At 43.0% G+C, this 25902-nt stretch overlaps 1 protein-coding gene across 1 annotated transcript in view; it reads left to right on the forward strand.

The window, feature by feature from the left end:
- The window catches only part of LOC124041245 (E3 ubiquitin-protein ligase NEURL1-like), a 53191-nt gene that overhangs the window by 24474 nt on the left and 2815 nt on the right, over positions 1 to 25902 (forward strand). The window contains exons 4-5 of the mRNA XM_046358608.1: positions 19886 to 20587; positions 25100 to 25267. Of these exons, the coding sequence (XP_046214564.1) occupies positions 19886 to 20587; positions 25100 to 25267 (870 nt within the window). The remainder of the gene's footprint in view (positions 1 to 19885; positions 20588 to 25099; positions 25268 to 25902) is intronic.

Below are 25902 nucleotides of genomic sequence, written 5' to 3' on the forward strand. Positions count from 1 at the left end.
ACCATTGCCCCTAGGGTCATGTAGTGATCTGGGACTTTGTTTTAACATGTCACATAGAGATAAAGTAAACAAATTTCTTCAATAAATCAAATCAAGCTTTTTTCATAAAGCACATTTCAGACATGGAATGCAACGCAATGTGCTTCACAGGAAAATAAAAACATATTTAAACATATTTAAACATATTTACTACACAACAAACATAAGAGGATGAAAAAAACTAAAGAATAACAAAAACAACTGAAATGCTAAGGAAAAGCAAAGCTAAAAATGTGTGTGTTTTAAGATCTCTTTCAAATGTGGCCACAGTTTCGGCCGCCCTCAGGTTCTCTGTTAGGCTATAACAGAGGCTGGGGGCATAGTAACTACAGGCTGCATCTCCACTAGGCTTTGGGTTAGTTAAAAGGCCAGTGCCAGAGGACCTGAGGGACCTACTGGGTACATAACTCCAAAAGCATGTCTGACATGTATCGGGGTGCACAATCGTAAATTGATTTAAAAACCAATAGAAGAATCGTAAAAAATTCTAAAACTCACAGAGACCGGTGTAATGTGTGATCTCCGTCTGGTCTTGGTCAGTACTCACTCTACAGCATTCTGTATGTTTTTGCAATTGCCCAAGGACTTTTGTGGGTAGACCAGACAGGAGAGCATTACAGTAGTCAAACCTGCTTGTAAAATAAGCATGGATGAGTCTCTCTGTATCAGCCTGAATATACAGAACATTAGTAGTACATAAAATATCCAAAGAATACATTTCTGTTGAATTGACCAATGAGTTCAGTGATTTCAGGCTGTTATCTTGTTTTTAGTACCAGTAGTGGTGTTCATGTTGTCTGCCTTCATGGGGTGTTACGACACAGGATCTAAGGATCTCTAGTTCTGTTTCCTCTAAGGCTGCTACAGTAACAGGGCAGTGTAGCTCAGTAGCTAGCCACCCATGTGAGAATTCAAAGGTGATCCAGAGACTGGTGAGACTACTTGAAAGCCGAGATGGTGTTGCATAACCAGTGAAGCTAAATTAATCTGCCGGAATCAAACTGAGCCTGAGGGCTCTTCTAGACCAACATTGCTGCCCCTGCCATTTAAGTAAGATTTGTTACATCACTAGGCTCTCTTCCTACACAGATATCAATACAGAAAGGCTTGGTTATTGTAGTCATGAACTGCTGATGTTAATGACTCACTTAGCTAAGGCTCATCCAAAGCCCTGAGAAAAGGTTTTCTCTAATACAGTAGAGCACAACAGCATGGGCGTTTTTGAATTGTTCAGTATATACAGAATATTATCATGGTTGAGTGCCATCTCTATTCAGTATGCTCCTACCTGCAATCGTATACATAACCACTGTGTTTTTAGAGCAGAAGTAGAGGGTAATAGGAGTTGTTTTTACTAGTTATCAGCTACTGTATGTTGCAATGAGTCCCGTTGCAGTAAATAACTTTCCCCTTTTGGATAGAAATTAAATTAGCTTTATTTCAAGTTTGTTTTGACTTTAAAATAGTTCAGTTTTCTAGAGTAATGATCAAAGCATGTTTAAAAAGGTTCACTCCTTTTATTTCACAAGGTCAAGCTAACCTTTTATCTGAAGTTCCTGTATGAAAAGCCTGTTACAGGAACAAAACCCTAAGTCTCACCCTGATTAGATGAATCAGAGAGTTCATGTCAGAAAAAGGTAACGGCACCCCTAAATATAATGATTCAGGTCATAATACACTATATATATACAAAGGTATGTGGACACCCCTTCAAATTAGAGGATTCGGCTATTTCAGCCACACCCGTTGATGACAGGTGTATAAAATCAAGCACTCAGACATGCAATCTCCATAGACAAACATTTGCAGTAGAAAGGCCTTACTGAAGAGCTCAGTGACTTTCAACGTGGCACTGTCATAGGGTACCAACTTTCCAACAAGTCAGTTCATCAAATTTCTGCCCTGCCAGAGCTGCCCCAGTCAACTGTAAGTGCTGTTATTGTGAAGTGGAAACGTCTAGGAGCAACAAGAGCTTAGCCGTGTAGTGGTAGGCCACATAAGCTCACAGAACGGGATCGTTGAGTGCTAGAGCGCGTAGCGTGTAGAAATTGCCTGTCCTTGTTGCAACACTCACTACCGAGTTCAAAACTGCCTCTGGAAGCAACATCAGCACAATAACTGTTCGTCGGGAGTTTCATGAAATGGGTTTCCATGTCCGAGCAGCCGCACACAAGCCTAAGATCACAATGCACAATGTCAAGTGTCGGCTGGAGTGGTGTAAAGCTCACCACCATTGGACATTGGAGCATTGTAAATGCTTTCTCTGGAGTGATGAATCACGCTTCACCATCTGGCAGTCCAACGGACAAATCTGGGTTTGGCGGAGCCAGGAACATGCTACCTGCCCCATAGTGCATAGTGCTGTTTTTTATTGTTCAGGCTTGGTCCCTTAGTTCCAGTGAAGGAAAAAATGTATGCTACAGCATCCAATGACATTCTAGACAATTCTGTGCTTCCAACTTTGTGGGAAGTTTGGGGAAGGCTCTTTCCTGTGTTTAGAATGACAATGGCCCTGTGCACAAAACGAGGTACATACAGAAATGGTTTGTCGAGATCGGTGTGGAAGAACTTGACTAGAACTTGACTAGGAATTAGAATCATTTAATAGGATCTCTATAGATGCAGTGAAGGAGTCAATGGAGCACAGATGTTCCATTGACCAGATTGGCACACATTCAACAAATCTGATCTAACCAAGTGGATATTCATCAAATCTGTCATTATTTATTGTCATTATTTCTGTATTGTAACAGGCCCACAATGTGGTTACTTAAGTCCGATTTGGATATATTTGTCTGTTTTCGCTGCATGTAGAAGTAATTCCTTTTCAGGTTTAGAAGAAGTGACTGCTAAATGCTAACTCCCGTTCGTATGAGCTGGTTAGCATAGCTAGCATACAGAAATTGGTGGTGGTAGTCAGTCGTTTATAACTGTAATACAGTTGGAAATGATGACATGAACCTGTGATGGCGTTGACATCCATACAAGCGTTAATGTCAGATTTTTACCTCAACATAGTGTGAAATACACATACTGTATAAACAATAGCCTAAATGTAGGCACATTTTGCTGGGGGACAATGAGGAGACTCTGAATCTTTCCCCCACGGTCCTTTCTCCCATGTGTTTCCATGGCAATTCCATTGTTTTGGTCGTTTTCAATTGACCTCTTTACCATATCTATGGGAACAATGCTCATGAGACTGTGGCATTCAGGCAATGTCGCACAGGCAGGGTTGCCAGGTTTAGTTAAAATTGACCTCTGAAAAACCGGCCACAAGGCCTGAAAACTATCCCAAATATTTTGCAGTAAGAGTTTCCACATTTATCCAATAAACCCTTTTTATTGAATTAAGAAGGAATATCAACGTCATTTTTAACAATGTAGGAAAAGAAGAAAAATGTGGATTTCCATCAAATGAATTATTGCAAGTTTAAGAATGTCGCGAGAGAAGATAAATCGCCCTTATTAAACTCTCCAGATCATTTGAATGAATGTATGTCGATTTAACATGTTTTGACTGCTATGATTAAGCAACATGGCCCAAGAAGGTGTGGTATATGGCCAGTATACCACTGCTAAGGGCTGTTCTTAGGACATAGCACATGGCCGTGGTATATTGGCCATATACCACAAAGAACAGCCCTCAGCTGCCGTGATATACTGGCCATATATCACAAACCCCTGAGGTGCCTTATTGCTATTATAAACTGGTTACCAACATAATTAGAGCAGTAAAAAAGTATGTTTTTGTCATTCCCCTTGTACATGTCTGATATACCATGACTTTCAACCAATCAGCATTCAGGGCTCAAACCACCCAGGTTGTAATTGTAAATTAATCCCATTTGTGCATGTGCATAGCTATAGATAAACCCGACAGAGTTTGAATGATGAAAGTTGGACAAAGGATCTCAATCTCTGTGCAAGAAACTTTTGGACGAACTTCAAAAAACAAATGTTAGGCTATTTTCTGGCAATTGTGGCATTATTATGTGCCAGATGTTAAGAGTACAAACTGTTATAAATGGCATATTTGCGAGATTGAAAAAAATCTGCGTTTTATAATTGTAACTCAACTTTGCCATGGTTTGCTGAGCTAGATGCGGGTAGCCTATAGCCCCTGATAGGCCAATATCTAATTTCAGGGGAAAGTCCACAAACTGACATTAAATGTGGAGAATGATACATTTGCGATTGAGCTGTGACAACGATAATAATGAATCACTTCCGATTTAATTAACTAAACATGGCCATTTAAAAATGGCATAATACTACAAGGCTACAACAACGGACTCCGGCCTCAAACCTGAACCTATAGGGGAGGATCCGGGTGGGCATCTACTCTCGGTGGGGCATCGGTGCGGGATGCAGACCCCGCTTCGCTTGAGGCTCCCCCCACTTCGGTGGCGCATCTGGTGCAGGGATCGTCGCCGGGGCCTCCGGTCCGTAGTTCGTTGTTGGGGACTCCAGGCTAGGAACCCACCCTAAGCCCCGGACTGGGGAAGCTCCGGACTGGGGACCGTCGCTGGAGGCTCTGGACTGGGGACCGTCGCTGGAGGCTCTGGACTACGGACCGTCGCTGGAGGCTCTGGACTACGGACCGTCGCTGGAGGCTCCGGACTGGGGACCGTCGCTGGAGGCTCCGGACTGGGGACCGTCGCTGGAGACTCCGGACTGCGGACCGTCGCTGGAGACTCCGCTGGAGAGGCTCTGGACCGGGACTGAGGCCCCGGAATGGGGACCGCTGGAGGCTCCGCTGGGGCTCGCTGAGACTCCGGACGGACCGCTGGAGACTCCGGCTGGAGGACCGTCGCTGGAATGGACCGTCGCTGGAGGCTCTGGACTACGGACCGTCGCTGGAGGCTCCGGACTGGGGACCCTCGCTGGAGACTCCGGTCTGCAGACTGTCGCTGGAGGCTCTGTGCCATTGGTCACATGGGTGCATGGAGCTGGCACAGGATATACTGGACCGTGGAGGTGCACTGGAGTTCTGGAGCGTAGAGCTGGTACAACCCGTCGTGGTTGAATGCTCACTTTAGCCCGGCATGTGCGGGGCACTGACACAGGACGCACTGGGCTGTGCAGGCGCACAGGAGGCATAGTGCGTACAGCCGGCGTAGGATATACTGGGCTGTGGAGGCGGACTGGAGGTCTGGAGCGTAGAGCTGGCACAATGCATCCTGGCTGGATGCTCACTCTAGCACGACAAATGCGGGGAGCTGGCACAGAGCGCACCGGGCTGTGAATGCGCACTGGAGACACAGTGCGCATCACCACATAACATGGTCCCTGACCAGTCACACGCTCCACACGGTAAGCACGGGGAGTTGGCTCAAGTCTAAACCGTGACTCCAATCTCCCCGTGTGCCTCCCCAAAATATTTTTGGGAGCTGCCTCTCAGGCTTCCATCATTGACGTAACTCCTCGTATCGTAGCCGTTCCTCTCTCGCTGCCTACATCTGCTCCCTTGGACAGCGATATTCTCCGGCCAGCCAGGGACCTTCTCCATCCAGGATGTTCTCCCATGTCCACTCCTCCTGGCCACGCTGCTTGGTCCATTTTTGGTGGGATCTTCTGTAGTAATTCAAAAAACACTCAAACAAAATAGAAAACGAAAACGCACAGTTCTGTCAGGCCACAGTAACTAAACAGAAAACAAGATCCCACAACCTAATGGTGGGAAAGGGCTGCCTAAGTATGATCCCCAATCAGAGACAACGATAGACAGCTGCCTCTGATTGGGAACCACACTCGGCCAAAAACAAAGAAACAGAAAACATAGAAATTCCCACCCGAGACACACCCTGACCTAACCAAACATAGAGAATAATAAGGATCTCTAAGGTCAGGACGTCACAATTATTACATCTGTTTGCCAGCTCCAGGTAAGCTACACAAGTGGCACAAATGGATTTGCATTGACTCCAGTGATATTGTCATTTCAATATATATTTATTGTATAAAGTAGTAGGCTATAGTAGCCTGCAATGGCATAGAAATGAATAGCCAACTTGATGGTCAACAGATGCAGATGTAGCCTATCACTCTCCACATTTAATGTAATTTTCATTGTGGACTTTTTCTCCGTAACACAAGCACGCGCAGGAGTTCCATAACTTCCATTTCAAATTTCCACTCGCTCAGCGCTCCAGACCCTATAACTGAGCAAAACCCTTCCCTTGTTACTGTTATGTATAAGAAAAGTCAACATTAAAATGCAGTTTACTTTAAACCACCTCTGAGCAAATTTATATAAAGAGCTCTAGTGCACCTAAAGTTGTTTTCCAATGCTTTGTCGCCATTCTATAATTTCTAGTGAGTTAATGTTTTATGGAAAAAGGGTGTCTCCATAAATCTAAATAGCCTACCTACAACTGGTAAAAATGTGTCACGACTGGCTCTGTCTCCGTGACTCGGCTGCTTCTGCTGCAGAACCTCTCAACCAGTGCTCCCAATGCACACACACCCCTCCAGGCCCTACCCTCTCCACCATTCACTCACTCACTCAATAATGAACAACATGCTCATGCCTGATAGTCATAAGCAGCAGGTCACAGTTATATATATACATCTTCCTGGATGGTTGGGAGAAGTTGCTCTCGGAGGATGTATTGGTACCATTCTTTATTCATGGCTGTGTTTTTAGGCAAAGTTGTGAGTGAACCCACTTCCTTGGCTGAGAAGCAACCCACACATGAATGGTCTCAGGATGCTTTACTGATGGCATGATACAGGACTGATGGTAGCGCTCACCTTGTCTTCTCCAGACAAGCTTTTTTCTGGATGCCCCAAAATATCAGAAAGGGATTCATCAGAGAAAATGACTTTGCCCCAGTCCTCAGCAGTCCAATCCCTGTACCTTTTGCAGAATATCAGTCTGTCCCTGATGTTTTTCCTGGTGAGAAGTGGCTTCTTTGCTGCCCTTCTTGACACCAGGCCATCCTCCAAAAGTCTTTGCCTCAATGTGTGTGTAGATGCACTCACACCTGCCTGCTGCCATTCCTGAGCAAGCACTGTACTGGTGGTGCCCCGATCCCGCAGCTGAATCAACTTTAGGAGACGGTCATGGCGCTTGCTGGACTTTCTTAGGCGCCCTGAAGCTTTCTTCACAACAATTGAACCGCTCTCCTGGAAGTTCTTGATGATCCGATAAATGGTTGATTTATGTGCAATCTTACTGGCAGCAATATCCTTGCCTGTGAAGCCCTTTTTGTGCAAAGCAAGGATGACGGCACGTGTTTTCTTGCAGGTAACCATGGTTGACAGAGGAAGAACAATGATTCCACGCACCACCCTCCTTCTGAAGCTTCCAGTCTGTTATTCAAACTCAATCAGCATGACAGAGTGATCTCCAGCCTTGTCCTCGTCAATACTCACACCTGTGTTAACGAGAGAATCGCTGACATGAAGTCAGCTGGTCCTTTTGTGGCAGGGCTGAAATGCAGTGGACATTTTTGGGGGGATTCAGTTCATTATTTTGCAATTAATTGCAATTAATCTGATCACTCTTCATAACATTCTGGAGTATCATACAAACTAAGGCAGCAGACTGTGAAAATTAATATTTGTTTCATTCTTAACTTTTGGCCACGACTGTAGCTTAAGAAACAATGTTGATTAAATTAATAACAGATGACAATATTCTGACTATCTCTGACCCTCACTTAGACAATACCTATATAACATGTACAGAGAAGACAGACATGGGAGGGAGGGTGGACCTAGTCAGTTGTACAACTAACTGCATTCAACTGATATGTATCTTCTGCTTTTAACCCAACCCCACTAAATCAGAGAGGTGCGTGGGGCTGTCTTAATCAAAATTACGGATTGCCTCTTATCCGCTTGTCGTCTCATTATGCCATAGTTTGTACATCTCAATTGTCAGTAGAGACCACATTTGTTTTAGCAAGTCAGCCATATCAGCTATGTTTTTTTTAAAGGCAGAAAACGAGGCTGAATGAACTGTTTCGCTGCCAGACAAGGCTCTGCTGATAGCCATGTGTAACAGTGGTAAGGTGATGGGACTGCTGTTGGGACTCTGTTGTTGTGACAGCTTTATGTAGGCCCTAACAGTTTGTGGGCACCGTTTGTCACCGTTATAGTCCAATTAATGTATTGTTTAGTGTTGTGTTGTGTAGTGTCTTTGCTGGTATGCATCTACATTTTTTGTTTTTGTTTGCCTCAACAAAATCGCCACTGTATATATATTTTAAGACAAATGCAATGGTGGCCGCGACAACTTTTTCAAAGTAGCCCAATTTAGCGAGAAAACCGTGAACATGACAACACTGCTCACAGGTGTTGCTGTGTTCTTACACAATCTGGTCTCAGAGCATTTCATATTATTCTGTAAGTAAATCCAAGACACTCTATTTCGTATGATACAGTGCATTTGGAAAGTATTCAGACCCCTTGACTTTTTCCACATTTTGTTACGTTACAGCCCTATTTTAAAATTATTTAAATAGATTTTCTCTCATCAATCTACACACACTACCCCATAATTATAAAGCAAAAACAGTTTTTTATAAATTTTTGCAAAAGTATAATAAAGAACTGAAATATCAATATTCAGACCCTTTACTCAGTACTTTGTTGAAGCACCTTTGGCATCGATTACACTCTCGAGTCTTCTTGGGCATAACGCTACAAGCTTGGCACACCTGTACTTGGGGAATTTCTCCCATTCTTCTCTGCAGATCCTCTCAAGCTCTGTCAGGTTGGATGGGCAGCATCACTGCACAGCTATTTTCAGGTGTCTCCAGAGATGTTTGATCATGCCATCTACCCAAGATGGTGTAGCAGTCAGACATCTTTGTCTTGTCTCGTCCCATGTGCATATCTTTTTCTTCGCATTCTTTTTCATATTTTTCTTAAACATCAACTTCAAAATACTCTCCTGCAACTCGCCTCACCCAATGTGGTGTGGATCTGTTTGTTTTTTCCGAAAGTATTTCTATTTACCTCCGAACTGGAATACCTCAACTGAAGCTAGCTAGCTAACTAGCTACCAGCTATCAGTCAGCTAACCACTGCTAGAGGTCATCAGCTAACCTTTAGCTCGGAAAGCTCTCGCCAGTTCGTACAACGCGTTTCAAACCAGAGCATACCGCACCTATTTTTCTCTCCATATCCCCGAATTCCAGGCACGACGTCCACTGAAGGCCCATTCTGCTAACCTGCTAGGCCTGCTAGCTACCTAGAGTTACTTGGAACCCTACTAATTCCACGACTGGTCTATCAACGTCATCGCACGAAGAGGCAAAAACAGACTTACCCCCATCGCGACGTCCCTCATAGGCTAACTTGCTATCCCCGGTCTGCTAACTGCTAGCTTGCCTGCCCCGTTCTGCTAACTGCTAGCTTGCCTGCCCTGGTCTGCTAACTGCTAGCCACTACTAACTGATTGCTTGCTAATCCGGTCTGCTAACTGCTAGCTTGTTTAGCCCCGGCCTACTAACTGTTAGCGTGTTAGCATCGGCCTACTAACTGTCTGAATCGCTGTGTCCCTAGTCAGCCCAACCACTCACTGGACCAATATGTTCACATGGCTACGCATGCCTCTCTCTAATATCAATATGCCTTGTCTATTACTGCTCAATATGCCTTAACCAACCATGTTGTCCCACCTCCTACATATGAGATGACATCACCTGGTTTAAACGACTATATCTCTTTCATCATTACTCAATGCCTTGGTTTACCTCCAATGTACTCACATCCTGCCTTACCTTTGTCTGTACACTATGCCTTGAATCTATGCTATCGTGCCCGGAAACCTGATCCTTTTACTCTGTGTTTCGAAAGTGCTAGACGGCCAGTTCGTGTAGCATTTAGCCGTACCCTTATCCGAATTCTCCTCTGTTCCTCTGGTGATGTAGACCTGGATAGTAATACAGCACTCTGCAGGCTATCTTTGCAGTAGATTGCAACACCGCCACCGGAAGTGGCTTCCGTCTGGCCACTCTACCATAAAGGCCTGATTTGGTGGAGTGCTGCAGATATGGTTGTCCTTCTGGAAGGTTCTCCCATCTCCACAGAGGAACTCTTGAGCTCTGTCAGAGTGACCATTGAGTTCTTGGTCACCTCCCTGACCAAGAACTTTCTCACCCGATTGCTCAGTTTGGCCAGGCGGCCAGCTTTAGGAAGAGTGTTGGTGGTTCCAAACGTCTTATAACTTCAATGCTGCATACATTTGTTGCTACCCTTCACCAGATCTGTGCCTCGACACAATCCTGTCTCGGAGCTCTACGGACAATTCCTTCAACCTCATGGCTTGGTTTTTGCTCTGACATGCACTGTCAACTGTGGGACCTTTATATAGACGGTTGTGTGCCTTTCCAAATCATGTCCAATGAATTGAATTCACAACAGGTGGACTCCAATCAAGTTGTAGAAACATCTCAAGGATGATCAATGGAAACAGGATGCACCTGAGCTCAATCTTGAGTCATAGCAAAGGGTCTGAATACTTACAGTTGAAGTCGGGAAGTTTACATATACTTAGGATGGAGTCATTCAAGTTCGTTTTTCAACCACTCCACAAATTCCTTGTCTACGAACTATAGTTTTGGCAAGTTGGTTAGGACATCTACTTTGTGCATGACAGAAATAATTTTTCAACAATCGTTTACAGACAGATTATTTCAGTTATAATTCACTGTATCAAAATTACAGTGGGTCAGAAGGTTACATACACTAAGTTGACTGTGCCTTTAAGCAGCTTGGGAAATTCCAAAAAAGTATGTCATGGCTTTAGAAGCTTCTAATAGGCTAATTAAAGTAAAGTAACAAAATGGGAAAAAATGGGAAGGGATCTGACTACTTTCCGAATACACTGTATGCCACGTTTGGTAGTGTTACATAAGACTGATGGTTACTTAAGGCAAAACCGAAAGTAGAGTGGTTAGTGTGTGTGGATAGGAGGGAGGGACTAGCAACCCAAAGGTTGTGAGTTTGAATATCATCATGGGAAACTTTATAATTTTAGCTAATTAGCAACTTTTCAATTACTTAACATGTAAGCTAACCCTTCCCCTAACCTTAACCATTCACCTAACCCTAACCTTAACCCTTTTAGCTAACCATTCCCCTTACCGTAACCCTTTAACCTAACTCCTAAACTTAACATTTACCCTAACCCCTAGCCTAGCTAACATTAGCTAACATTAGCCACCTAGCCCGAATTTGTAACATACAAGTTTAGCAAATTTGTAAAATATTGTAGGTTTTGCAAATTTCTAACATATAATATGAATTGTAATTCGTATAAAATATCATATGTATAATGGACATCCACAAATTAATACATACCATACAAAATGTAGTGGTTCTGATTTAAGTTCAGACGAATACGAAATTCTCTGAGACCAGGTTGTCTTACAGGGTAAATAAGCAGTCTGTTCATCTGTGAATATAAGTAAGCCTTTTATGGATGAGGGGTATTTGGAGCTAGAAGTTAGTTTACTGGAGTTAGATTAATCACTTTATCACTGACAAAGTGCTAGTGGTCCGTGAAGCTAGAGGTAGTGTCCCTGTAGTCATATTAAGGAAGATATAAAATGATGTCCAGATTCAGGGTAAAATATAATCTTGTGGAAGCTAAGGACTAGCTTAATATCATGGTGTGTGTTGCCATACATTATATGTCATGGTGTGAGAAATAGAATACTGGTCGTCTCATACAAATAACATTGGGAATGAAGATGAAATTGAATTCAACTCGCATGGGAATAGAATATTGCTCTCTAGTAAAAATGGACAATTGGTCAACATGTACTGGATGAAAAAACTCATTGTAACATTTGATTAAAACATAACATGTATTGTGGAAAAGACACCTTTTTACTCTTTTAAATCACTCATGCATGCCATGTTATACTGGTAAATGTGAACTGAAACTCTTTGAATATTCTTTTTTGCAATTTGATTATTCTAGGGCTGTCTTGACCCTATTGTACACGGCTTTCCTAACCTGTTTGTTTTTGTCAACAATCACACGCACATAGAGCTTACTTTTTTTGTTTTACTTGTCACCGTAGATGTTATCTGGGGCTGCACATGGTCTCCATCTGTGGATAGGAATAGTTTTCAATCAGGCTAGATCAGATTTGTACAATCTGGCCATTGAAGCAGCCAGCCAAACAGGCCAGGGTTTATTCAAGAGCGACGCAGGTGAATGTAGGTTTGTTTAACCTCTGGTCATTCTAAAGCAGCACTGGCGACAGCATTGAAACAACATTTACACTAAACAAAATAGTAATGTCTATCTGTATGTCTTTGAGTGGCACTGCTTACAGCTTATGTATATTCACTGATACCCACTTGTGTGTTACATACTACAGTTGCGGCCAAATATATAGATACCCTTTTCTTAAATATTTCCAAATTACTTCAAAAATAAAATAAAGCAACTTTGTGACCACACCTTGTTATTGGAGTTTCAACGTTGCAGAATCTATTTTATTTTTGTCAAATTTAATTTTAGCATTTTAATTCAGAGAATAAAGATTAATGACGAGAACGAGAACAAAGTTGTACACACCCCCGGAGCTAGTACTTGGCCGAGACAATTGAAGACAAAAGCTAGATGTAGCCACCAATGAGCTTGCTGCACCTTTCTACTGGCAATTTGGCCCACTTTTCGGGCTGAAAATTGCTCTAATTCAACCCAGTGTCCAAAACATGTGTCTCTGTTGAAGGTTGTGGGTCTTCCAGCAGGAAAACAACCCCAAACGCACATTAAAAAACCCACCCAGGAATGGTTCAAAAGAGATGCTGGACTGTTCTGGAGTGGCCAGTGAAGTGTCCAGGTCTGAATCACATCCTAAACCTATGGCAAGATCTGAAAACAGCAGTTGATTGAGGGCACCCCGCAAACATTGAAGAATTACAGCAGTTTGCTACTGAAGAGTGGACCAGTAGAAAGGTGCAGCAAGCTCACTGATGGCTACAAGAAACATTTCTTGGCAGTTTAACTTGGCCAAAGGCTGTACTAGTGTCTATAATTGTGTATGTGTCAAACTTACGTTTACAATAATTGAATTGGTTCTGCAATGTTGAAAATCCATAACGGGGTGTGAATTTCAGCAGTTTTTAGACGAAGAAATAGAGAATTATTTAAGAAAAGTGTAAGGGGGTCTGTACAGTATATCCAGATGCATGTGTTAAGAATTGTTGAGTTTGTGGACCTATTAAATCTTACATTTTCATAGATAGAACAATAGGTTCTGTTTACCATCTCCATGAGGCGAGATACAGATAACTTCCAAAATAAAGGAAACACCAACATAGTGTCTTAATAGGGCGTTGGGCCACAACGAGCCACCAGAACTGCTTCAATGCCCCTCGGCATTGATTCTATAAGTGTCTGAAACCCTATTGGAGGGATGCAACACCATTTTTCCATGAGAAATTCCATAATTTGGTGTTTTGTTCATGGTGCTGGAAAAGGCTGTCTCGGGCGCTGTGCCAGAATCCTACATACGTTTTCAATTAATCCCACTGTTCTTTGTGAAACATCAGAAAGTTGAGCAGTCTTCGTCACTGAAGCTCCTGCCAAACGTGCCCCAACAATCACCCCTCTTTCAAAGTCACTTCTTCTAGCCATGGTTGCCAAAATAATGGGCAACTAGGCATTTGCATACATGACCCCAAGCATAATGGAATGGTAATAGCTTAATTAACTCTGGAACCACACCTACGTGGAAGCACCTGCTTACTTTGTTTGCCCCATTTACTCAAGCGTTTCCTTTATTTTGGATGTTCACCTTAGTAAAGGAGGGCAGAACTAAGCTCCTTTCTTAGTTGTGATTGGTGGATGCAGTTGATAGGCCTGGAGGCAGGGTCTATACCCAAGTAAGCAAAGGCTGTACTAATACCTCTAATTATGGGTCCGCTGCTTATGAATGGATCATCCAAAAACAGTGAAGCTTGGAGTTCACAGTGGTAATAATAATGTGCAGATTCATCTGTTAAAGGTCTGCTCTGACCCAAAGGAGAATGGAGGGAAAGGCGGGGGGATGCTAAGTGCCTCCACATTATTAACATTTAGCTAATTCACTGAGCTGAAATGTTTGGCATGTTAACATCGTGAAACATTGTACAGCCCTTCCTCTCTATCCCTCCTTTCTTTTCTTACTTTCTTTCTTTCTTTCTTTCTTTTTCTCTATTTCGTACCTTTCTCTGTCTGGGACTGCTGATCACACTAATACATAATCTGCAAATTCCCTGCTGTTTTGTTGGTTGTGTGTTTTAAAGGTGGTTAAAGTTACATTTGAACTTTGCAAGAGTATGGATCCTGCTCCAGGTTTCCACATTTTGGAAAATTGCCATTTATTCTTAGACCTCATGAGGTTAAGATGTGTATCATGTTGTTACCTTTGTCCTGAGGTTTTTGATCAAATGGAGTGTATGTGTGCACTACAGTGAATTATATACATATGTTCTTAGACCACAGAATCCAGGCCAAGGCCAAATAAACCATTATTCAAATAACAGTCTATGGATCAACCATAGAGTACAGTAAAAGTGCAGTCTATGTTGCCCTCCCTTAGTGCCCTCCCTTAGAAAATATCTAGTCCCCATGGCAACCCTATTCTCAGGTATGTTGCCCAAGATACAACTCCAAACATCCAACATTTCACACTGGATGCCCACTGGACAATGAGGATAAGTAGAAACTAGAATGTGGGATGACCCTCTTTCATCAACATCATGCTATACACATGCAAGGTTTTAGCATATGTAAATCTAGCTTTATTTCAGATGACCTCAGCTCTTTATATTGATATGATTTGTTAAGAAATATAAATGTCTCTAGACAGGGCCAGTTGTCTTAACCATGACTTAATCAGTCCGGATGGAATCGAAGACATTTGCAGTGAAATCATAATGGAAATGGTAATAGAACACGTCAGCTCAGAATCTGGGGAGCTCAGCTATACAGTACAGGGGGAGAAGCTAATCACTTTCAGATGGCCAGAGAGTCCATTATCAATAATGAGCTCATTGTGTGTGGATGTTTCACTGGGGGTTACCCTGGGTTTCCTTGACTAAAACAAGGAGATGAGACTAATTGAGGAAATCTGTTTGTGATTAGAGAGAATCACCATTGACTCTATAGCCCCCCCATAGCCCCAAAGCAAAATATTGTTGATTCACCAGAACCATCACACAGATGAAAATGTTTACATTTCAGCCATAGAAGTACAGTGACATAAACACGAAACTTTTTGCTGACACAATACAACTTTGAGGTATGATTCATGTTGGAGTCATCAAAGAACCTTAAGATATTTCAAGTGTCTAAAACATGGTTGTTGTTTTTTTGTCCTCCTTGGTAATGACATGGTTCGCAGAAGGTGTGTGTCAATAGTTTAGCAGTCACCTGAAGCATAATGTCTACAGAAGGGGTTCTCAAATGCCTGATGACAGACTGAATTCTTCCGCTGCAGATATTTTACACCTCAGTGAGTTCCATCTTCTTTCCACTATGGAAGGAGGTCCAAGAATCAGAAACATCTGGCTTGGGGCCAGGGAATCCAACTTGGGGTTCCAAAATGCTACGTGCACAGCTCATCTTACATTTGCCATCTCCGAGGCTGAGAGTTCATTGAAACATATAGCCTCCCACTACACACCAGAGGAGCTATAGGACGACGGGCTCGTTATAATGGCTGGAATGGAATAAATGGAACGGTATCATACAAATGGAAACCACATGTTTGACTCTGTTCCATTTATTCCATTACAGCCATTACAATGAAACCGTCATCTGATAGCTCCTCCCACCAACCTCCTCTGCTACACACCAATACAGTGCCCAACCCCCCATCCCACTATACACATACTGTATACACATACACCTATGCGCCACTATCTCAGCTGGGATAACACTCCTTAAAAGCTCATTGATGTGTATTCTCCCCAGAGCCCTCACCCTTTCTTCCCCTGATAAACGAAAGCCCCTCTCTCTCCTTTTTGGGACAGACAAAGCTGCCCCTCTCCCCTCCCTCTCTCCCCCAGGCAGCCCCTCTGTTTCATGATATATGACCTCACTTACTCAATCTGGACAGATCATAGGCCCTTGAGTCATGCATACTTACTGCAAATCTCCCCACCACACACACACACAAAGACACACACACAGGCCACTTGGGAGCACTGACCTTGTAGAGGTTACAGCCGTACTCTCAGTAAAGCCCAGTGAGCCCCCTAATCCAGTTCCACTACGCCAAGGAATGAATCAAACGCTCTCAGGCAACTCACAGCTGCACACCACTGTCTCAACTGATGTTTTAAAAGTCTATAAAAGGTATAGAATTCCTGAATTACTGTGAATGATTTAGCTTTAATTGCCTTGAGTGAACTGGACTGTGCTCTATCTTTCCTGCTATTGCATTTGGGTCCTTCTGAAAATATGCCAGTGTGAATGAAATTATAGTTATAGGACGTTTTCCGCTTTCCAAGTTGGAAAGGTTGTTTAAATTGGCTGGGGAATATAGGAGAACATTTAGAATCTGGGCAGCATCAGACTAATCATGTGTTTCTATGTTAGCAGGTGCTCTCTGTGTTTAATGAGTGGGAAATAGTCATCAGTGGTCCAGACCTACATTCCTGCATTAGTATAGGCTAAACTATCATCGTCCTCCCTTTCACCCTCCAGCCCAGCACACAGCCTAGACCAGACTGGACTAACAGCACCAGAGACCAATGCTTGATGTGGCCGTTTATGTATCTTCCTCCATGAGGTTAAATAACCCTTATAGGTACAATATAATGGTAATGTGTTTATTGACTGATAAAATTTTTGTTCCCTGCCGTATCCTGGAGTTTCTACCTTCCCAAAATGTCACATTCTAATCCCTAGCAACTGGCTTTACTAGGTTGTGCTCAGTCAGTTAGTCCCTCAGTTTCTGTTTGTTCCTCTTTTTATATTTGGAGTCCGTTTTGGGAAGGGTCTTACGTGGATTATAACTAAGCTGTTTTCCAAAGTGACCTCTCAAATCAAATCAAATTGTATTTGATACATGCGCCAAATCCAACAGAAATGCTTTCTTTACAAGCCCTTAACCAACAATGCCGTTTTAAGAACATCAAGTTAAAATCATATTTACTAAATAAACCAAAGTAAAAAATTAAAAAGTAACACAATAAAACAAGAAATGACTCCTTTACCTTTTTGTTTCATGTTTGTGGTTCGATGATTGACAGGCTGTGGTTTTCAATGGCCACAAATATGAGAACTACAAACGTTTACTTTTTGAAGATTGCCCCAAGGATTAAAATCTATGGTTTTAAATGGTCACATTCATGAGGTCAACCACTGCACCGACCACTGTTAATAACCACTGTTAATAACATTAGTGTATAATGTGTTGTTCACCTGATTTTACTCAAAATGTGATCACAATTTTATTTTGCTATTCAGAAACTTCAAAGACTTGAACTTTGCTGTTTTTGTGAAACGTTTTTAAATAGTGGATAATCACCATTAGTCCTCATACACCCTATTATAAAACCATCAGAGCGTATCCAAATGAACCAGTAAAAATGGGAACGCCAAAGTGGCACTCGTTAGGCGACAGTGAATGTCTGAATGCCTTTGCCTAATTTTCTGGCACAATGGCTTCAAACGGGTTCCAGAGGACAAAAGATGCAAGTCTGCACCTGTCTGTGTGTGATTGATGTTTTAATGAGTGAGGTTGTGAAACACCAAGGCACTCAGTCTGAGGGAACCAAGCTCTAAACCCCCAACTATGAGGGTAATCACACTTGGCTTAGGATCAGCTCTATTAAAAGAAAAACATTGGCCAGTGATATGGTGTATGTGCCATTGAAATAATGTAAAGTCATACATCAAATAGTATGAATGCTTTTCGTGATGAGTTGCAAAATCAAAGAGGGAGATGATAGAGGCTGTACCCTGGGTCTGGGTTCTGTTGCTAGGGAACTTTGTTGTGAAAATACTGTATATGTTTCTCTCTTGCGTACAATCATGTCCTATACCTGGTGTAAGCCCAGATTGACCATTAAGTTAGTTTGGTGAAGATCTCATTGTGTGACTTCAGGCCTTGGTCTTCCCCTCATGTCTCATGTCTATAGTTGCAAAAATATGCTAACTTTCACAAAATCCCCAGGTTTTCCAGAAATTCCAGTTGGAGGATTCCTGGATTTTCTGCTTATTTTTGCCATATTCCAGGAATGTTCCAACTGGGATTTCTGGAAAGCCTGGGAATTTTGAGAGTTACCGGAATTTTGCACCCCTACTCATGTCATTCTAGTCCAATCTCCTTTGTAATCTAAATTGAGAGGTTTCAGATGATTTATAGGTGTAAATGATACTAATATGTAGTGTATTTGAACCGTATTCACTGTTGGGGAGACTGAATGTGTATGTGAACTGTAGTACAGTGGCACAATTATTTTGGGGCCCCATCACGACATGGACAGAAATAGTGGTGCTAAGTTTAAGACTGTGGCTGTTGTTAGTGGACACCATTCACACAGGAAGTAATAACGACAAAGGAGTTTATCATCTGGGTCCAACCTACCGGAGATTTGCTGCCTCCGTGTGACAAAGAGGGAGTGTGAGGTAGCAAGTCTCCTCTGGCTCTTCTTCTCTATTTCTCCCTCGTTTTTTTACTCCCTCTCTTCCTTTCTCTATATTTCTCTCCGTCACACACACCCTCTCACTGTCTCTCTCACACTTCCCTTCACACGCTATCCTTTGCGCTCTCTCTTTTGTACAGTGAGTGGACCCTGCCTCTTAGGTCAGTCAACCCCTTTCCACTCTTCTCACATATCCAATCTGGCTAATTTTAGCCCAGGTTTAGAGGGGCAGGTTAATTTTGGCTGCTGCCTGTCCCCTGTCCCTAAGCGTGCTTTGATGCAGATCCGTTTGTACCAACCAGAGGTCTATGAATGGCCATGTGACTCTCACTCAACGGTTTGCCAATTTAGTTCAAGGGAGGCTATTTATTAGTGTTGAGCACAGCCAAAGGAAAGGTGATACTGTTGGCTCTTCAATGTCTGTCCCTCTCAGTTGCAGTATTGGCCATCTCTTTAACACCCAAACACATAGTTCAATGGCTACAGTGGACATACTGTACATAAAGTCACTGTGATTGTGTGTTATGTAAAGTTGTCATATAGCTTTTTGAAACATGTTTATGTATACATGTGTTTTACTCGTAGAAGATACTGCACCAGCCCAAATACTTTCACATTAAAGCATTAAGTTCCAATACATTGTGTGTACACTCACATTCCATGAGGATTGTTTGAGGCTGATGAATAAGGATATATACGTTAACACTTTTATTTCTAAACACAGAAAAATGCACATTTAGGTATTTGCAGGAGGCAAGTAGCCTAGCAGTTAGAGTGTTGGGCCAGTAACTAAAAGGTAGTTGGTTCAAATACCCGAGCCGACAGGGTGAAAAATCTGCCTGTGCCCTTGAGCAAGGCACTTAACCCTAATTTGCTCCAGGGGTGACGTACTCCTATATCTGACCTTGCAAAACAGCACTTTTCACTGCACCTTTCCGCTGTGTGTGACATAAAAAAATTACAAAATGGTTTTATTTGTGCATTTATGTGATAGTATGTTTCATAACATTGAGTAAAGTGGATCTTGAATGTGAAAGAAAACCGAAAAGCTTTTAGTAAACAGCTCATAATAACAGTATTCCAAAAAACTGCACTTCAGTGTACAAATGTGAGGATTGTACTAACATAGCAAGTTCTTTACAAAGCTTTGACCCTTTGCTGCATATTATAAGAAAAGTGTTAATCCGATGATTGATCACTCTGTTTGTTTCTCTCTCTGTCCCTACAGACAGTGAGATGGTGCCTCTAGAATGCCTGCGTCCTCGCTCCTTCACCACCGCCCACCGAGCATCGCTACGGCGGGACCCAGACGACCTTTCTATTAGCCTGTGTGACCTCAGCCTCCAGCAGCAGGAGCAGGAGGAAGAGGAGCGCCTTCACCCCCTCAGCTCCACCTCTTGTTCCATCCCCCAGAACTCCCTCAACTCCCAGCAGTGCTCCCTGCTCCCCTCGCTCCTCGACAGCGATCTCCACTTCCACCCGCTCCGAGGCGCCCACATCAAGGCCCTCGATGAGCACACGGTGTCCCGGGGCGTGGAGCATCGCAGCGGTGATGAGAGGACCCTGGTGTTCACCAGCCGGCCCCTGCGTTGCGGAGAGAGCGTGTTCGTGAAAGTAACTAAGACGGGTGTCACACGTCTCGGTTCACTCTCCTATGGCGTGACGTCGTGCGACCCGGCTTGGCTTCGTCCGAGTGACCTACCATACAGCCCGGAGTCCCTGGTCGACCGCAAGGAATTCTGGGCGGTGTGTCGGGTGGGGGCACCCCTGCAGAGTGGTGACATCCTGGGTTTCGTGGTGAACGCGGAGGGGGAGGTGTTTCTGAGCCACAATGGAATCAACGCAGGGATGCAGGTGTGTGTGGACAACTCCAGACCTCTGTGGATGTTCTTCGGTCTGCATGGAGCCGTCACACAACTCAAGATCCTAGGTGAGTTCACTGAGCAGTTTTGTTAAACAGTTATAATGTAATAATACGATAGATAATTCTGTTTGACATTCATGTCTTTGTTATTACGTGCTTAAAGTGAGATTACAGTATAAACTGGGTTAATACATGCTAATCTGTTGCTGTATAGTCATTCTCATTGACTCAAAGACATCATATTTAGATTTGTTCAAGTTTATCTGAAAATCGTGAGACTTTTCAGTCTCTTTTCCCATTAAGAAACTATTTCAGTGTCTGATCCTTGAATGACCTGTGGAGGATGGATTCTTACATAGCCAAGTCATGAACTAGTTTTCCTCTTCCTCTGTTCCTTATTGCACTCTGACTTTTTATCAACTCGTATATCTCACTTGGCATTTAGCTTCTCCTCCCACAGTTTGTAAATTTAGGCGAACGTTCCATCTTCAGTTCTACTCCTTTTCTATGAACTCACTTGTTATCGGAAGTGGCACCAACAGATGGAAGTTTACCGCAGCTCACTTGCTGATTGGGAAATGAATCCTAGCCTAGCCTAGTCGACTGAATCCATTCAGTTTTGACTCTAGGCAACTGTAAAGGCCAATTAGAACATGGTGCAATAATGTATTTGCATAGTAGTTGGGCACATTAAAAAGCTGTTACTCTCCACACGCACGCACACAGACACACACACACTTACTGTATGACCATAAGAACTCTCTAATTCCCTAGCTGTAAGTCATCTCAGGTGCAGACTAACACATCATGCCCAATCTGTACATACCATGACAAGCTTGTCCGGATGAGGAGGCCTAAGGGGGGAAACCCTGTCTTGATTGAATCCAGTAAAAGGCTGGTTTTAGGACCAGCCCATGGTAAATGAACAGTAGAATAACATGTTATAAATAATGGCTGACAGGAACGGGTGCTGTTGGAAATGGGGAATTAATGGAGAAATGCATGTGGAGGTTTGTGGTCGTATTTAATTTCACTTGGCTTTTCAGTGATTCTCCGGTTTGTAAGTGGATTCTAGGGCTGGAATTTAAAGGGATCCTGCAAGATTTTGGCAATTAAGCCCCTAGCATAATGCTAGCGTACCTTTAGACGTACAGTCATTGCATTAACGCTAGCCAGCATTGGCTCGGGAAACTACCTCTAACTTCCTTCATACTGTATGCAGAGACATAAAAAAAATGTATCCACAAGTTAATTTGACTCTGGGTAAGTAGAAAAACTGAATTGACAAAATCTCGCAGTGTCCCTTTAGCAGACCTACAATGTGGTACACAGAGAGATGAGGAAATACTGATTTGAAGAAAGAGTACTTGTTAGACTGTGTTTACAGGTTGAAACAAATCAACTCACTGAAGATGTATACATTATAATAATACAGGATCATGTATTTTTCTGGTTTGCAAGCAAGTTCATTACTAGATGTTCATGACTTTGATACTGGCTGTGAGGCAGAATACAGCTTGTAAGCACAGATGTGTGTGCTCTCTAGGTTGTTAACAAGCTCCGCTGAGACCAGGATATTTGTCATCAGGCCCTGAACACACCGTTCCCCCTGCTAGACGTTGTTTTCTGGCCAACTTGTTAATAAGAATGATCGTGTCTCAATTCGTTTGATTATTCTCCAAACTGACTGCTAGTTTGAGAGCAATATTGCAATGTCTTTAAAGACGACTTATAAAAAATGTGATGGAACTGATCATGAGCTGCTTTGATATTACAAGGTAGTTTGTGTCCTATCTTTTCCACTGTCATACCCCTCTCCTCTTCTCCTCTCCTCTCCTCTCCTGGGTTGAGGTTATTTCTGTCCTATGTGGGCCCAGCAGCATCAGACAGCTAGCAGAGCCCCCTGTCCATTAGGGGGGGGGCTCTGCTAGCTGCTGTACTAACTGTTTATGATGCCTTCCATATGCATTATTAAAATGTAATTGCGTCTCGCATTCAGGCGCCAACGTTTTCCCTCATACCTTACTATCCTAGCAGTGGCCTCCTCTCTCTCTCTTTCTATACCTCCTCTCTCTCTCCCTCTACCTCCACCCCTCTCTGTCTCTCATGACTCTGACAGCGCTTCCCATTACCCCCTCCAGCTGTGAGGAGGGCAGCTCTGACGTTTCTCTCCGCCCACACACTGGCGCCACATGCCACGCATTGCCATGGAAACGTACCGCCACCTCTGAAAGTGGCACTTGTCCGTGGTCGGGTGTCGTTAGAGCTGTGAAATGAAGCAGATGGGAGTTCATCACTTTTACATGGTCATGGAGTCTGTGTGAATATCTTAGTTTGGTTGTATAAGCTTCATAAATGTACTTGTTTGTCTGAATTCCCATTGCACCTCCACACATACATTCTAGATGGGGCTTAAGCATGATAATATAAACATGGTTTGAAACATATGTTCATATTATGTAAGTACAGTGGCTGATGTCCCTACAGCACCAATGGAGTAGCAAACTGAACGAGGCCGTATATGATAATATATGCCATTTAGTACACGCTATTATCCAAAAGGACTTAGCCATGCATTTATACATTTTATATTCACTGTATGGGTGGTCCCGGGAATCTATCCCACTAGCCTGGTGTTGCAAGACCCATGCTCTTCCAACTGAGCTATAGAGGACAGCAAATGAGACCTCAAATATAATCCTAGTATTTATTGTAAGGTCAGGCATTGAAAAGTCTGTCTTAATGAGAATGTTTATGTGTTTTCATGCAGTAAATCTGTTACATAAAAAAAAGCAACCATGGCGGTGTGGCAAAGATCACTGCCAACGATAAGAAGGCGATATAATGCACTAAATAACCACAGTGGATTTATCTGGGGCACCATGCAGACCTCCCAGGCTTCCCTACATACTCAAATGCCCTCAGATGTCGTCCATTCCAGATAGAGGGGCCAGGAGTGCATTCATACGATGGCAGGATCTGAACCTAATCCTGGATGAAAGGGTTTATGAATAGACATGAAGGGTATCTGTCTGTCTTTCTGTCTGGTCTCCTATTAGATGTGACCAGGATGTTACCAGACAGCTGTGCAGCCGGTCAGTCAAACAGGTCAGGTTAACGATCATGAGAAAGTTTGCAAGCAAACCTATGTAACTATAGTAGTCTACCACGATGTCCCTGTCCTTGTTGCTAGTAATGCTGGGGATGTATTTGGTTGACACGTTTTAAAGATGATACTGTGCATCTGCAAGTGGGACATTGATCCATTTGTCACTAGTGTAATAACCAACTTTGGTTTTAGAAGTTATTTCTTTACACTCCAAACAGCCTCCCTACGGCTCGGAGGCGCCTGCATGGTCCTAAGGCACACCATTGTCTTGTTTTGTATCACATTCCAATGATAAAACTGGGCAGGACAAAAATGCGATTTCAGAATGTGGGGGGGACATGTCCCCAGTGAATGTTGCGCCCCTGGTAATAACCATGCAAGAAACCAAACATGGTTGAGTGTAACCTTGTTCAATACAAAAATAAACACTAGTTAGACAAAGCTAGGATGGCTTTTAAAAGCTCCAAGCCTTTGAATTTACTCTCTCTTCTCCTTTGCCCTTTTCCCTCAGCCCACAGTACAGTGTGTCTGTTAATGTTTCAACATTTTGAACACCAACCTGGCCACCATATGAACCACTGTTTGCAGAAGCTAACAAGGCTTATTTATTTAGATTGAAACTGAAACCACAGCAGTAAGGGTGGTCCAAGAGAGATGGGAACTCAGGGGAACGGATAGGGGCACCCCATTGTCAAGGCTATATAGCATTAGACCCTGCTCAGTTTTTTCAGGTCACATCGACTAAAGCACAGATGTTTGCAGTTGTTTTTAATCTTAGGGAGTAAAGTCACAGATCTCTGCCATTTCAGGGAGACTTGGGGTACGGGATCCTGAAAAAATTGGGTGATGTGTAGGTTAGTTGCGTATGCTTGCTGTTGCTTGCAAACTGACAGTGTTGTTTCATTTGGCACATAAGATATTAAGATACACATATATATTATGCCATGCTTATATCAGTGCAAGAGCAGTTTTATGGCAGACATCAAGTTATGTGTAAACCAAAATGTTTTTATGCCATTCAGACATAGCCTACTAGGTCTGTGGATTTGGAACTGTCAGAGGTTTCTCCTCTGCGGAGAGAGATGTCAATGTGAGGGCTGATGTCAAATAGGGCTGCCAGTGCTTCTGTTCAGAATAGATGGAGATGGCACAGGGCAGACACAGTAGACTCTCTCTTCCATGGCCAGAGGGATTGTATATGTGGGGGATGGGGGGGGGCGAGACTACAATACCTCAAGGGCTCCTGACTCGCTCATAGACACACGCAAATGGGTGTTTGTGTGTGCTTTAGTCAGCTTTAGCCAGACTCTCAAAGTTGAACTTCGTCATATTCTGACATACAGTGTTATTACACCATATCTATGGAGATCTGCAAAGAACTAGACCCAGCGTTTTCCTTTCTGAGGAATTTGTACATACATGAGTTCCGAGTAGTTTGCATGTGACACAGTGCTTCTCTGTGCCCTCAGGCTCGTCTCTGAATGCAGACCCTCGGGGACTGTCAATTCCCAGCTCCCCCAACACCCCCACTCTGCGTTGCAGCGTCAGCTCCGAGCCCAACTTCAACTCCAACCTGAACATCAACCTCAACACCAGCCTCAACGCCAGCAACCCACCAGCCTTCAGCAGCTCCACAGGTAAACCTTCTTTCCATTACTACCTTGTCTCGCTCACCAGGTTATCCCTGTGTTGTCTTTCACTCTCTTTTCTCTCTCTTTTCTCTCTGTAGGATGTAGGATCTTAATTTGATCACTGTGTTGCTGGAGAACTTTCCTTTAATGCAGTAAATATAAAATGTGTAGTGTATTTGAGGTTTAAAAAGCAAAAATGTTTATCAACGCCTACAAAAATTTATTGTAATCAACATAATAATTTACATTTCCTGTTGATGCAGGATAATTTTCCTGCTGTAGCAAACTGGCTCAAATTAAGATCCTACATCTGTGTCTCGCTCTCTCCCTCTTTCTTTATCTCTCTCTCTCACTCGCATACCCCTTCCCCACTCCCCTCTCTCTTTCGCTTTCTCTCTCCCTGATTTTCCACCTCTGTTTATGGCAGGAATGTGACAAAACAGTCAACATACCATGACCAAGAAAGGCAACGTCAGTTGCAGTAAACGTAACCAGCATTTGTTGAGAGTTTCTTTTGACTTTAATAGGACATGTGATGTGATGAAATGTGATGTTTATATTGCACAATATCACACCTGTTATGATGGTTAAGCCCCTCTCAAAAGGATGAAAACAAGTTATTTGACGCAATATCCTGTAAT

The sequence above is a fragment of the Oncorhynchus gorbuscha genome, linkage group LG08 (assembly GCF_021184085.1).
Source record: "Oncorhynchus gorbuscha isolate QuinsamMale2020 ecotype Even-year linkage group LG08, OgorEven_v1.0, whole genome shotgun sequence".
Classification (NCBI taxonomy): Eukaryota; Metazoa; Chordata; class Actinopteri; order Salmoniformes; family Salmonidae; genus Oncorhynchus; species Oncorhynchus gorbuscha.